At 40.3% G+C, this 15,012-nt stretch overlaps 1 protein-coding gene across 1 annotated transcript in view; it reads left to right on the plus strand.

Annotated features, from left to right (window-relative positions):
* Positions 1 to 15,012, plus strand: part of EPSTI1 (epithelial stromal interaction 1) — a 98,540-nt gene that overhangs the window by 62,508 nt on the left and 21,020 nt on the right. Inside the window, exon 8 of the mRNA XM_055426039.2 lies at positions 4,650 to 4,733. Within this exon, the coding sequence (XP_055282014.1) occupies positions 4,650 to 4,733 (84 nt within the window). The remainder of the gene's footprint in view (positions 1 to 4,649; positions 4,734 to 15,012) is intronic.

Genomic DNA, 15,012 nt, shown 5'->3' on the forward strand with positions numbered 1-15,012 from the left:
CCAGGGAGGGTTCTATGCAGAAGCTTCTGTCCCTGTGGGGCTGGGGTGTGGCCACCCTCCTGGTGGATATGTTATATATGGATATGTGCATCTACTCAACAGTTCCTTGAACCCCTATATTTCTGGGACTTTTATGGAGGCTTTCTCCTATAGGCATGATCAGTTATTAATTCCATTTCCAACCCTTTTTTCTTCTATGGAGGATGGAGGTTTGAGATTGAAAATTCCAAATGTCTAACTATGACTTGCTTCTTCTAGTGACCAGCTCCCATGCAGGAATCATTCAGGAGCCCACATGGAGTTGCCTCAGTAGAACAAAAGGCACTCCTTGTGGTCTGATTACTTAGGAAATTACGGGGTTTTAGAAGCCCTGAGTCAGAGATGGGGTCAAAGACCAAAGACTGGAACAAGAGATGTTCTAAAAGCTCTTATCATTTAGGAAATTACAAAGGTTTTAGGAGCTCTGAGCTCTGTACCATGAACTTGGGGCAGGTATATATATATATATCTGCCATATTTATGTTTTGGAATGACCCTGATGCTGGAAAAGATTGAAGGCAAAAGGAGAAGAGGGCAGCAGAGGATGAGATGGTTAGATAGTATCACTGACTCAATGGACAGGAATCTGAGCAAACTCTGGGAGATAGTAAAGGATAGGGAAGCCTGGCATGCTGCAGTCCACGGGGTCGTAAAGAATCAGACATGACTTAGTGCCTGAACAACAATAACTTGCCATATATACGATATATAAAATGTATATAAAAATTTTAAATATACATAATTTTTTTCTGTTATCTCACACATTTTATTGACTTTATCTTCTAAATATTTTACTTGCCTTTTTGTGGGGAAGAGGAGATATTTTTAATTTCTAAGAGCTCCTTTTTATTTTGTTGCTTAAAAAAACCCCAAAAAACCAGCAACCTGTTCTTATTTCATGGATAAAATATCACCCTCTATGTCTCAGAGGAAACAGTGCAGGGAGCAGTATAAAAGTTCAAAGAAGGGGGTCCAGAGGCTCACAGCCTGGTATGCAGGAGTTTACCCAATCCTTTCACTCACCCTGGGATCTGAACACGGCTGCCTTCTGTCCTAGGCCTGTCTGCTTTAGTTGATCCAGAGGATACACTTTTGATTTCCTGTCAGGCTGGGAGCATTAGCACCTGAATTGTCGGGGTGGAAGCAAACGCGGGCGCCTTCCTCTCATCCATCGCCTTCCCGGTAGCTGGTACATCCATCTCTGGGGCCCTCACGCCGCTCTGTGGGGCTAGCTGCCTTCCTGTGGCTCCTGCATCAAAAATCAACCCCCGCCCCGCCTCCTGCAGCAGGGCTTTAGATTTGCTCTTTGCTCTCCTCGCCCCTCAGTTTTTCTTCATCTACTTTGTCTTCACAGATTTTTCTGTCTGAGAACACTGGTCTCTCGGGCTTTTGAAGCTAGGGTTTGTGTTTGTTTCAGTTCCTCCTCTGTTCGGGGTAACTGCTGAGAAAAGCATGGAGCAGAAACATATTCACTTCACCACCGTGAGGAGGGAGCTCAGTGCTTGTTACGCATTGAGTCGTGTCCCCTCAAAATTTATATGTTGAAGTCTTAACTGCCAGTACCTCAGCATGTGAGCTTATTTGGAGATGGGGGTCTTCACAGAGGACATTAAGTTAAATGAGATCTAATCCACTAGGAAAGGTACCCTTATGAAAACACAGAAATTTGGTCACAGGAGCAGACACGTATAGAAGGAGGATGATGTGAATGAGACTTGAGAAGACTGTCTTCTGTAAGCAAGGAAAGAGGCATAGATCCTTCCCTCACAGCCATCAGGAGAAACATGCATGCCACCGATACTATGCATAAAACAGCTGACCGAGGACCCACTATACAGTGCAGGAAACTCGCTTCTGTGTTCTGTGGTGACCTCAGTGGGAAGGCAATGGCAACCCTCTCCAGTATCTTGCCTGGAGAATCCATGGACAGAGGAGCCTGGTGGGCTCCAGTCCATGGGGTCGCAAAGAGTCGGACACGACTGAGCGACTAACACACACACACAAATGGGAAGAACGTCCAGAAAAGGGGGATGTGTGTATTCATATAGCTGATTCACTGTGCTGTACAATAGAAACTGACATCACATTGTAAAGCAACTATACTCCAATAAAAATTAAAAAAAAAAGAAGCCAACTTTGTAGCCACCTCGATTTTAGACTTGTTAGCTTCCATGTGGGGCAGTAAACATCTTTGTTTAAGCCACCCAGTCTGTGGTTCTTTGTTATGACAGCCTGAACAACCTAGTATAATACAATGCCATTTTTCATTTATTCACACAGTGTCCTGCCCCTGTTTAGTCTGATTCCTACTCTTTAAAACGCAACCTGATGTCTCCCGCTTTGAGAAGGTGTCCTTGATCTGCTTTAATTAAATGTCCTTCTTTTTAGCATCCCTTATCACAATACCTCTCATGCTGTACTGTAAATCATTAATCCTGTTCATCTTTCTGTCTGACTTCCATACTAGGCTATAAGTACTTGAGGCCTGGGGTACTGTCTGACCTCAGGGATTGTGCATAGGAGGCTGAAATATTGATTATTGAAAGAATATATTATTGGCATAGCTTGTGGGGGAGGATGAGCAAAAGTGTAGTTGAGTAACAAATTTATCATTAATATGTTAAACCAATACTTTGTGATAGAAGAATTATATGAATATAATTACATAGAAATTTCTGAGACTTTAAGTAGTGATACCCATACATGCACATACAACAATCAAGGTTAAAATCTCAGAGAATAAAAATAAAGAAAACCAGTAATCTAGAGTCTTTGCCCGTATTTTCAAAGAGAAACTTCCTGTCCTGCCTAGGGATCACAGCTGGGTAAGCAAACACTGGGACTGCAAGTAACTTTGAACTCTTTGTAGTTGTGATGCCTTGTGAACTGCCCAGTTTCTGTGTCCTTTTCATTGACACTTTATGTATCTAATCATTTTTTTCTAAGTCAAATATTGTGCGCTATGCCCATGTGTACTCAGTCACGTCCAACTCTTTGCGACCCCATAGACTGTAGCCTGCCAGGCTCCTCTGACATGGAATTTCCATCCAAGAATCCTGGAGTGGGTTGCCATTTCCTATTCCAGAGAATCTTCCCGGCCCAGGGACAGAACCCACATCTGTTGCGTCTCCTGCATTGGCAGACGGATTCCTTAACACTGTACCCCTTGGGAAACCCAGGACCCATATTCTGATAAAAAACTCAACAGGTTAAGTTTAAAAGGAAGGTATACAAATAGGTTCCTCACTGACGTCATCTTATCTGCTTTAACTAAATCTCTTATTCCTCCTTTTATTCCCTTGAATAGAAAATGTGCTACCAGCCTCTCTTCCCTCCTTTCAGACCTCATATAAAAATAAAGGGTCACTAGAGAATGATTCCCCACTGTTTATATCTTATCACAGTCTCCTTGTGTTCAGGATATGGATAAAGTCCTAGGATGAGTCTGCCTGTCTAATGTGGCAGGGTTTGGATATATGTGGGCTTTCTGAACACATCTGGACACATTTGGAGCGCCGCAGTTCTACTCAGTAGTGCTATAGCTGATGCATCCTGAGAATCTCTCTCATTCCAGCAAGTGCTTCTTCTTATTTGCTGGAAGATGGGTTTTATAGTGACAGAAATGGAGGAATGAATTAAGAAGTACTTGAGAAAAATTATAGTAAGGGAAAAGGGGGGACCAGGCTACAGAAGCTTTATGGATTATTAGTCCAAAGAACTAGGGCCTGAAATATGTCACTGCTGCCATGATGCTGCGGGTAGTTTATGAGAACAATGGATTTCCTACGTGTTAGCTTATCAGGCTGGCCTCTCTGCCTTCCTGAGGGTGGGCTGCAAATCAGTGTGAGGGAGAGAAAGTGTATGACAAATGAACAGACAGAATACTTGAAATCTCATCACTTCCAGCACATGTGGTCTCTGTGCCCATGGCGGGGGACCCTGACATGGAGGGTCACTGGGCCTGAAGGACATCTTACTGTGCGTGCTGACTCTCCTGAGCTTCCCCCTTGAGGTCCTAATTCAGCCAGAAATGATGGCTTCTGCGCTCCTGAATAGACTTTGCTTTCCCTCCGGGGCACAGAAATGAACTTCAGGTACAGGTTAGGGACACAAAGACCTGGAGAGAAATTCGTCTCTGGAGTCATGTGGCATCAATCACCAGCTGACACGCTGCTTAACAGGACAGCATTAATGAGCAGCAGACACGCCTGTGCCTCTGCACTCAGCGTCACCACTGCGTGCCTCTGGTATTCATCAGCTGGTTGAAATACTCTTGAAAAAAATACATTCAACTTTCCTCTGCTTCACACCCTCCTCACGAGAAGGAATAAACTATGCTGATTATCTCTGAGGGGATATTTTTTAAAGCTTAATTAAACAAATGTTTAGAGCATCCTTTAAAGTGTGCTGGATGGTTGTGCTTATACTCGTCTCTTGTATATCCCAAGAGGCATCTGCAGACGTATGCATAAATCACTCAATTTTAAGCAAGTATACATGGAGAGCTTGCTATATGCTCAGGTTGATCTGTTAGAACTGGACCCACAGTAGGCATCAGACATTGTGGTGATGCTTTTTCTTATGATTCTTTTTTTTCTATACCATTACAGGCCAGAAGACGGGCTTATATGGATACTCTAAAGGAAGAAGAAAATCAAAAATTGCAAAAGATTAAGGAAGAACAGCACCAGAAGGTATTCAAAGACCATATTAGTACTTGGTTGTGGTACTAGACAATGTTGAAGGGCTTGAGAACAGAAATATTTACATACATGAAAACCCAAGAAACAAAACAAAACACCACAGGTGTTAAAAATGGTGAGATGTGAGTATGTTTTAAGAGTATGGTGGTGTGATGGCGGCTTCTGTTCAACTACTTACTGGCTCCTGCTACTTACTTAGCCTCGGAGGGCTACAGTGTGTTTGTTGTAGTTGGTTCAGGGAGAAGATGATAGAACACTTGGGAACTTTTTTCTTTTTTTTAACTTTTTATTTTGTATTGGAGCATAGTTGATTAAAAATGTGTTAGTTTCAGGTATATAACAAAGTGATTCAGTTACATGCATAAACATGTATCTATACTTTTTCAAATTCTTTTCCCAGTTAGGGTGTTGCAGAATATTAAGTGGAGTTCCAGGACACTTGGAAACTTCTGGTCTATAAAATATAACAAATGCCACTGCCATTTTTTAAATTAAAGATATATGATATTGCAAATCATGTCCAGAGACCACTATAATGCATAATGAAAAAAAGCAGGCTCACAAAAATCGTGACACTGGCTTAAATGTCCATCTAAAAATACCCAAAGAATGAAACAATGCATACTCTATACATATACAAATATGTGAGGGGTTTCAAAAAAACACAGTATTCCAAATAAAAAGAGCAATAGAAATCAGGGAAATGAACATTGAGAAAAGTACTTATTAGAAGAGGAAATTTCAGACAGGGTAACTGAAAACAGTGTTCTGACTTGATGGTCATACCTGCCTTTGATTTATAGGCTCAGAGGCTCCTCAACCAAGGATGGGAGTGATGAGGGAGATGGGAGTCAGCTCCAAGGGGCCACTTCATTCCAGGTCCTTTAAAAAAGTTAAAAAAAAAAAATTATTCAGCTAGTGGGAGACCATTATCTACCCCATATTTATTTTCCAACTCTTTTCTTGCTCTATTTGTACTTAATATATCCTGTCATTTCTTCCAGGATGTCCCTCAAGTCTGTCTCTTCAATTATTCAGTTACCTTGTATTCTAATACCATTCTGATTTCCTTAATTTGGTTTGTTTTTTCCCCTTATGTCTTTGCTCTACAGGTAACTTATTATAGCAATTGAGTGTGGAAATCATATTATAACATATTCATATTATGAAATGTGTACTAATTGTTGTTGTTATAATTGACCCTTTGAGTGCTACCTCCTCCCAACAGAGGTCAAGCCTTTACTTTTTCAGTTTCATCCAACATACAATATAAGTGTTTGTCACTGAGTTGTTTTGTGCATCAGTTCAGTTCAGTCACTCAGTCATGTCTGACTATTACCCCACGGCACTGCAGCACGCCAGGCCTCCCTGTCCATCACCAACTCCTGGAGCTTGCTCAAACTCGTGTCCATAGAGTTGGTGATGCCATCCAACCATCTCATCCTCTGTTGTCCCCTTCTCCTTCTGCCTTCAATCTTTCCCAGCATCAGGGTCTTTTCCAATGAGTCAGTTCTTTGAATCAGGTGGCCAAAATATTAGAGCTTCAGCTTTAGCATCAATCCTTGCAATGAATATTCAGGACTGATTTCTTTGAGGATGGACTGGCTTGATCTCCTTGCAGCCCAAGGGGCTCTCAAGAGTCTTCTCCAGTACCACAGTTCAAAACATCAATTCTTTATCATTCAGCTTTCTTTATGGTCCAACTCTCACATCCATACATGACTACTGGAAAAAACATAGCTTTGACTTGATGGACATTTGTCGGTAAAGAAATGTCTCTGCTTTTTAATATGCTGTCTAGGTTGGTCATAGCTTTTCTTCCAAGGATTGAATGTCTTTTAATTTCTCGGCTGCAGTCACCATCTGCAGTGATTTTGGAGCTCAAGAAAATAAAGCCTCTTGTTTCCATTGTTTCCCCATCTATTTGCCATGAAGTGATGGGACCAGATGCCATGAACTTAGTTTTTTGAATGTTGAGTTTCAAGCTTTTTCACTCTTCTCTTTCACTTTCATCAAGAGGCTCTTTAGTTCTTCTTCACTTTCTGCTGTAAGTGTGGTGTCATCTGTGTATCTGAGGTTATTGATATTTCTCCTGTCAATATTGATTCCAGCTTGTGCTTCATCCAGCCCAGCATTTCACATAATGTACTCTGCATATAAGTTAATAAGCAGGATGACAATATACAGCCTTAACGTACTCTTTTCCCAATTTGGATCCAGTCCATTGTTCCATGTCTGGTTCTAACTGTTAAATTGTTGAAAGAAATAATGTAAATTGTCAGTTTAGTTATTAAGCCACTTACTAGGCTTAATTATTAAGCCAAGTGCCAATAAGGTGCTTCCCTAGTGGCTCAGTGCTAAGGAATCTGCCTGCAATGCAGGAAATGTGGGTTTGATCCCTGGGTCTGAAAGATCCCCTGGAGAAGGAAATGGCAACCCACTGCAGAATTCTTTCCTGGAGAATCCTATGGACATAGGAGTCTGATGGGCTACAGTCCATGGGGTTGCAAAGAGCTGGACATGAATTAGCGACTGAATATAAGCTTGATAAGCAATAAAGAAGCCACGAAGCATTTTCATCTCTTGTTGTTTAAAAAAATTATTTTTCCTTTGACAAAGGCTTCATATTGAAATCCACATTTAAATAAGCAGTGTTATAGTAAGATTCTAGTAATTATCAAGTCAAAACTGAATTTAGTATATATTTAAGTTATATTTTCAGTGATGTCCATCAAATGATATGAAAGGATTAATATTTTTCTGTGATCTTTCAACTTATTACCACATCCTGAGGTACTTAGATACTAAGGGGAGTGTTACAAATCAGTGTAGACATGATGTATTTTAAAATAACTACTAGTGAATCTTAAATACTGTTTTATAAAGTTTGGTATATTTAGAATGTTAAAACCTTTAAATGTAGAACATTTTACAGAGAGCATGCTCAACAGATTAGAAAATCAGATCTGCTATTTAATTTTCAGGTTGAGCAGTTATTTTAAACAGTGAAAATTAAGCTTTTTATTTCTTAATCTTGTTTTTTCTTCTGGAGTTAGACAAATTGATACATATATATTTTTCTGGTTATTGATTAAACATATTTTCTTTTTACATAAATTATTTCCTTTTACTTACTGAAGCTTTCAGTAAAATGAATAATGAGTGTATAGATAGTTCCACCACTCAGTTCAGTTCAGTTCAGTCGCTCAGTCATGTCTGACTCTTTGCGACCCCATGAATCACAGCACACCAGGCCTCCCTGTCCATCACCAACTCCCAGAGTTCACATCACTAGGGACTTCAATAACAGTAGAATACATAAGGATATTTACCTTTTTTTTGTGTCTCTCCCTTTTTGCTCAGTCTGTTGTTAAAAAATGTCCACTGGAAGCTTCCCTGGCTAGTAGAGTCTGTCACTCATTATCACTTCAGTGGTTTTGCTTAAGAAAACAAGAAGAATCATGTTTATGGCAGGGAGACATAATACATTTGTATCATCACATCTTTTCATGTGTTTGATTTCACCTAGTAGCCCAGATGGTAAAGCATCTGCCTGTAATGCGGGAGACCTGGGTTCAATCCCTGGATCGGGAAGGTCCCCTGGGGAAGGAACTGGCAACCCACTCCAGGATTCTTGTCTGGAGAATTGCATGGACTGAGGAACCTGGTGGGCTACAGTCCATGAGGTCGCAAAGAGTCAGACACAACTGACTGACTAATACTTCCTCGTTTCAATTTTTCACCCTATCAGTTCAGTTCAGTCGCTCAGTCGTGTCCAGCTCTTTGCGACCCCATGAACCGCAGGACGCAAGGCCTCCCTGTCCATCACCAACTCCCGGAGTCCACCCAAACCCATGTCCATTGTATCAGTGATGCCATCCAACCATCTCATCCTCTGTCGTCCCTTTCTCCTCCTGCCTTCAGTCTTTCCCAGCATCAGGGTCTTTTCAAACGAGTCAGCTCTTCACATTAGGTGACCAAAGTATTGGAGTTTCAGCCTCAGCATCAGTCCTTCCAATGAATATTCAGGACTGATCTCCTTTAGGATGGACTGGTTGGATCTCCTTGCAGTCCAAGGGACTCTCAAGAGTCTTCTCCAATACCACAGTTCAAAAGCATTGTTTTCACCTGTACCTTCTGTATATTTTGTGTTAACTAGTGTATTTTCTGTCAGCAAGCATGCCGACTCTTGCTGTAATAAAATAAACAAGCCAGCCTACTTCTTCCTTGATTCGGCTGTCCTCGGGGCTATCACCTTTTCTGCTTCTACCAAAAAAAAAAGACAGAGGTAATATTACTATAATCACATCTTTATTGCCCACTTTGTCCTTAATGCTTTACGTTCTGGTTTATATTTCATAAACGCTCTTACTGAAACTGCTCTCTAAAGATAAAATCCCTTCTGAACATTCGGTTCAGTAGTTCAGTGGTCTTTTTGCAATCCCTGTGTCCCTGTAACTCTGATATTATTTATACCATTTAAAGCTTTTATGGCTTTTTTTACTCTATTATTCTGATATTATTCTCTCTCAAAGTAATCCATCCCAGTATTCATCCATCGACCCATCTATCCATCCATTCATCCATCCATCTATTCTGTCAACAACAGGGACTGAGCTCCTATTATGTACTGAGCCTTCTGGAAGATACTGAAGTTCCAACTAGAAACAGGATAGACAAGGCCCCTTCTCTCCTAAAGTTTACTTTTTTTGTGGAGGAGATGGACAATTAAAAGAGGACAAATAAAACACTGTACTTTTATTTTATAGTGAATAATCACTTGGTAGTAATTAATGCTGCACAAGAAAAAATTGTGTGTTGTGATAACTTCAGAGTGGTGTATCAAATAGTGTTGATTACCTACTTCTCGTTTCAGTTTTTCACCCTATCAGTTCAGAAAAAAAACCCATTTCTTCCCCCTTCATGTATTCATCCTACTTAGCATGGCCTGTTTCAGAAAAGTCAGAATCAGCCCAGGGATGCATTTGCAAATGGTCTAACTGGTCATGGGAATTATATTCTCATTGACTGTGATTGGTTCAGCCATTGATATGGGAAGTAGTTCCAACCAGCATGACTTATGGGAACCCAGCCTTTCAGTACAGGATTTTATCATGAAATGGACCACTCTTCTCACTTAGTGATTTTCACCTTGATGGTTCTTGGTCTTAATTTTGTCTGATCATAATTATTTTGCTATCCGCAGAACTTATACGGCAATTTCTTTTTCCATTACTTAATTTTAACCTCTCTGTGTCTTTTGGCTTAAATTAGATTTCTAGTAACAAAAATGGCTGATTTTTCCTTTACCCAATTTCATAATCTCTTTTTAATATATTCTCATTTATTGTGATTACTAGTGTATTTGCCCATTTTCTTCTACATAATTTACTTTTTGTTTTTGTTTTCCATTCTTTATTTTCTTGACTCTGAATTTTCTGTCCTGTTTATTTACTTTTCCTCTTTTCTCTCCTCTCCTTTCCTCCCTGTCATATAAAATTTCTTAGTGGTTTTGATTTTAATTTTGTATCACCTTTTGTTGGCCTGTTTAAGCTCAAAATGTCTTACTGTAGTTCTGAGAAATTTCTGTTTTCTTTTCACACTTCTACCCTATTATCATCCCTATTGCCTGTTTCTTGAATATGTGTCAAGTAGCTTTGGAAATTCTAGCTAGACCTGTCCTCTATCTCTCTTAACTATTTGTCTTATACTTCCTGTCTGGCCTTATCCATTGCATTCTGGAAGGAACCTTTCTCTAGATCATCTTGCTCCTGGAATCGTTTCGTCACTCTGCTTATTTGGCCCATGCACTGAATTTGTTTATTTACTAGTGTTGCTGACTCATTTTTTCACAGCAGTGCTCTACTTTATATCCTTTCTGATCTCTACATTAACGGTAGTCATACAATCATTTTCTACTTACTATTTTAACAGTAATTTTTTCCTTTCTGATGTAAGTTTTATCTCATGCAGTTCTCTCTCTCAAATGTTTGGTGATTCTTGGTTATCTCCTCATGTTTCTTTGGACATGTGAAAGTATTAGTTGCTAAGCTGTGTCTGACTCTTTGTGACCCCATAGACTGTAGCCCACCAGGCTCCTCTATCCATGGGATTCTCCAGGCAAGAAAACTGGAGGGGGTTGCCATTCCCTTTCCCAGGTGATCTTCCCAACCCAGGGACTGAACCCAGATTTCCTGCACTTGGGGCAGATCCTTTACCATTTGAGCCAACAAGAAAGCCCCTGGCCAAGTTTAGTTCAGTCAGTTCAGTTCAGTTGCTCAGTCATGACCGACTCTTTGCGACCCCATGAATCACAGCACGCCAGGCCTCCCTGTCCATCACCAACTCCCGGAGTTCACTCAAATTCATGTCCATCGAGTCGGTGATGCCATCCAGCCATCTCATTCTCTGTCGCCCCCTTCTCCTCCCGCCCCCAATCCCTCCCAGCATCAGAGTCTTTTCCAGTGAGTCAACTCGTCACATGAGGTGGCCAAAGTATTGGAGTTTCAGCTTCAGCATCAGTCCTTCCAATGAACACCCAGGATTGATCTCCTTTAGAATGGACTGGTTGGATCTCCTTGCAGTCCAAGGGACTCTCAAGAGTCTTCTCCAACACCACAGTTCAAAAGCATTAATTATTCGACGATCAGCTTTCTTCACAGTCCAACTCTCACATCCATACATGACCACAGGAAAAACCATAGCCTTGACTAGACGGACCTTTTTTGGCAAAGTAATGTCTCTGCTTTTTAATATACTACCTAGGTTGGTCATAACTTTCCTTCCAAGGAGTAAGCGTCTTTTAATTTCATGGCTGCAATCAGCATCCACAGTGATTTTGGAGCCCCCAAAAATAAAGCCTGACACTGTTTCCACTGTTTCCCCATCTATTTCCCATGAAGTGATGGGACCAGATGCCATGATCTTTGTTTTCTGAATGTTGAGCTTCAAGCCAACCTTTTCACTCTCCTCTTTTACTTTCATCAAGAGGCTCCTGAGTTCCTCTTCACTTTCTGCCATAAGGGTGGTGTCATCTGCATATCTGAGGTTATTGATATTTCTCCCAGCAATCTTGATTCCAGCTTGTGCTTTTTCCAGCCCAGCGTTCCTCATGATGTACTCTGCATAGAAGTTAAATAAGCAAGGTGACAATATACAACCTTGACGCACTCCTTTTCCTATTTGGAACCAGTCTGTTGTTCCATGTCCAGTTCTGACTGTTGCTTCCTGAACTGCATACAGGTTTCTCAAGAGGCAGGTCAGGTGGTCTGGTATTCCCATGTCTTTAAGAATTTTCCACAGTTTATTGTGATCCACACAGTCAAAGGCTTTGGCATAGTCAATGAAGCAGAAATAGATGGTTTTCTGGAACTCTCTTGCTTTCTCCATGATCCAGCGGATGTTGGCAATTTGATCTCTGGTGCCTCTGCCTTTTCTGCTTGAACATCTGGGAGTTCACGGTTCACATTTTGCTGAAGCCTGGCGTGGAGAATTTTGAGCATGACTTTACTAGCATGTGAGATGAGTGCAATTGTGCAGTAGTTTGAGCATTCTTTGTCATTGCCTTTCTTTGGGATTGGAATGAAGACTGACCTTTTCCAGTCCTGTGGCCACTGCTGAGGTTTCCAAATTTGCTGGCATATTGAGTGCAGCACTTTCACAGCATCATCTTTCAGGATTTGAAATAGCTCAACTGGAATTCCATCACCTCCACTAGCTTTGTTCGTAGTGATGCTTTCTAAGGCCCACTTGACTTCACATTCCAAGATGTCTGGCTCTAGGTCAGTGATCACGTTATCTTGATTATCTTGGTTGTGAAGATCTTTTTTGTACAGTTCTTCTGTGTATTCTTGCCACCTCTTCTTAATATCTTCTGCTTCTGTTAGGTCCATACCATTTACATACAGAAGCCAATCTTCTGCATGTGGCAGCCTCTTGTTTGCCTGCGGTCAGCATGTACTGGGACACTGTCCTGTTTCTCTGAGCTCAGGACCCCTCCTCCATTCTGTGTTACCCAGGGGACTATGTCAGTGCGGGCTGCTGTGTATGCCAGTGTGGGAGAGGAAGAACTCACCGTCAAGCTCTTCTCAAAGCACTTCTCCAACTGGTCATCTTTAGCTGCTCTCAGATCTCCTTTAGAAACACAGCTATATCAGACCCAGTTGATCCTGCATACTTGTTTATCCATATAATTTATTTTATCCCTTTTCTACCTACAATGAATTTAAAATTTTTCTGATAAGTTGAGTGCACTTACTGATTTTGCATGATTATTGATTTTATACAGTCATTTGAAAAGTAAAAACAATCCAAAACATGAAAACATACTTAAATTATTCAATGACAGAGAAAATGATTGTAGACTATATTAGATATTATGGTGAGAGCAGCTTATAGGGAATCCTCTCAAAGCTGTACTCAGAAAAAGAAAAATCACAACTTTAAATCCAATCAGTACTCAAAACAGAAACAAATTAAAGTATCCAACCTAAGAATTTAAAACAAGAACCATAAACAATACTGAAGGGAAGTAATTCAGAAAAAAAATTAATTAAAAAAAAACTTGATGAAACAGCTGTTGTTAAAATCCAACGGCTTCTTCTTTGATAAGGTCAACAAAATGAACAAATCTCTGGTAAGTCTAATCAAGAAAATATTAGTAAAAATGCAAATACACAACAGTATAAATGAGGGGCTAGAACCATAGTTTTAGAAAAGATTAAGTGAATGGTTTTATGAGAAAATGTAAGACTCTAAACTGACTCAAAGAATTAAAGACAAAAATGCAAGCGATTTCAAAGTTTTCTGAGAATTACTTTCCCTAAACAAGGTAAATTTGGATAAATTTACAGGCAGGTTCATTTGAATTTTCAAGAAACATATTTTTTCCCTGTGTTCTACAAGTTGTTTCAGAGCAAGAAAAAAGATGAAATAATTTATAATTCATATTATTTAACTGTCATTCTCATGATGTCACAACTTGGTAAAGGGACACACACATACACAACACACACAGATTTTTAGAGATTAACATCTGAAAGAAAATTCTAGCTAATGGTATTTTTTTCTCATATCATTTACATAGAAAATTAAGTTTATTCTAGGAGTGCAAAGATGACTACCTATATAACTTTTTATATCACTGCAATATGATAGTGAAAGTTGCTCAGTTGTGTTTGACTCTTTGTGACCCCATGGACTGTACAGTCCACGGAATTCTCCAGGCCAGAATACTGGAGTGGGTAGCCTTTCCCTTCTCCAGGGGATCTTCCCAACCCAGGGATCAAACCCAGGTCTCCTGCATTGCAGGTGGATTCTTTATGAGCTGAGCCACAAAGGAAGACTGAAATATGAAAGAAAAAGAGATCATGAGAGAAAAAGAATTTGACTACCTCTGAAGTTGCCAAAAATGGGCACTGGTAGGTTAAAATCTATCAGTTAAAAAAAAAAACAAAAACATAGTAAGCTAGAGATAATTTTTTTCCCCTTAACATTCATATAGTCTTTCAAACCAATAACCAACATTAAGTTCAGTGGTAAGATATTAGAACAGTGAACAACATAAAAGTATCTGCAACCCTTACCACCAACTAATATTTGTTCTGGGAATTCTAACCTAATGCTTTTTAGTGTTATTTGATGAAAAACTCTTTTCTAGAGAAGGGGAAGAAAGCTTCAGTATTGCATGGGACAAGGTTGAGAATTGTTTTAGCCAACCTGATAGGACAAAAATAGAAAAGGAGTTTTATCTAATTATTGGAAACAAAAGTTATTATTTATAGATGAGAGCAATCTGCTTGTACAACCCAAGAGAATCAACTGAAAATTGCTTAAACAAATGGAACTAAATGAGCTGATTTTATATGTATGTATACGGGTTTCCTTTGTGGTGTGTGTGTTAGTCGCTCAGTCATGCCCGACTCTTTGCGACCCCATGGACTGCAGCCCTCCAGGCTCCTCTGTCCATGAGATTTTCCAGGCAAGTAAACTGGAGTGGGTTGCCATTTCCTTCTCCAGGGGATCTTCCCAACCCAGGGATCAAACCCAGGTCTCCTGCATTGCAGGCAGATTCTTTACCAACTGAGCTACAAGGGAAGCTCAGCTGGTAAAGAATCCACATGCAATGCAGGAGACCTGGGTTTGATCCCTGGGTTGGGAAGATCCCCTGGAGTAGGGAAAGGCCAACCCACTCCAGTATACTGACCTGGAGAATTCCATGAACTGTGTGGTCCATGGGGTCGCAAAGTCAGACATGACTGAGTGACTTTCA

Source organism: Moschus berezovskii, chromosome 13, assembly GCF_049115385.1.
Source record: "Moschus berezovskii isolate FMDL1 chromosome 13, NW_MosBer_1.0, whole genome shotgun sequence".
In the NCBI taxonomy this organism is placed as follows: Eukaryota; Metazoa; Chordata; class Mammalia; order Artiodactyla; family Moschidae; genus Moschus; species Moschus berezovskii.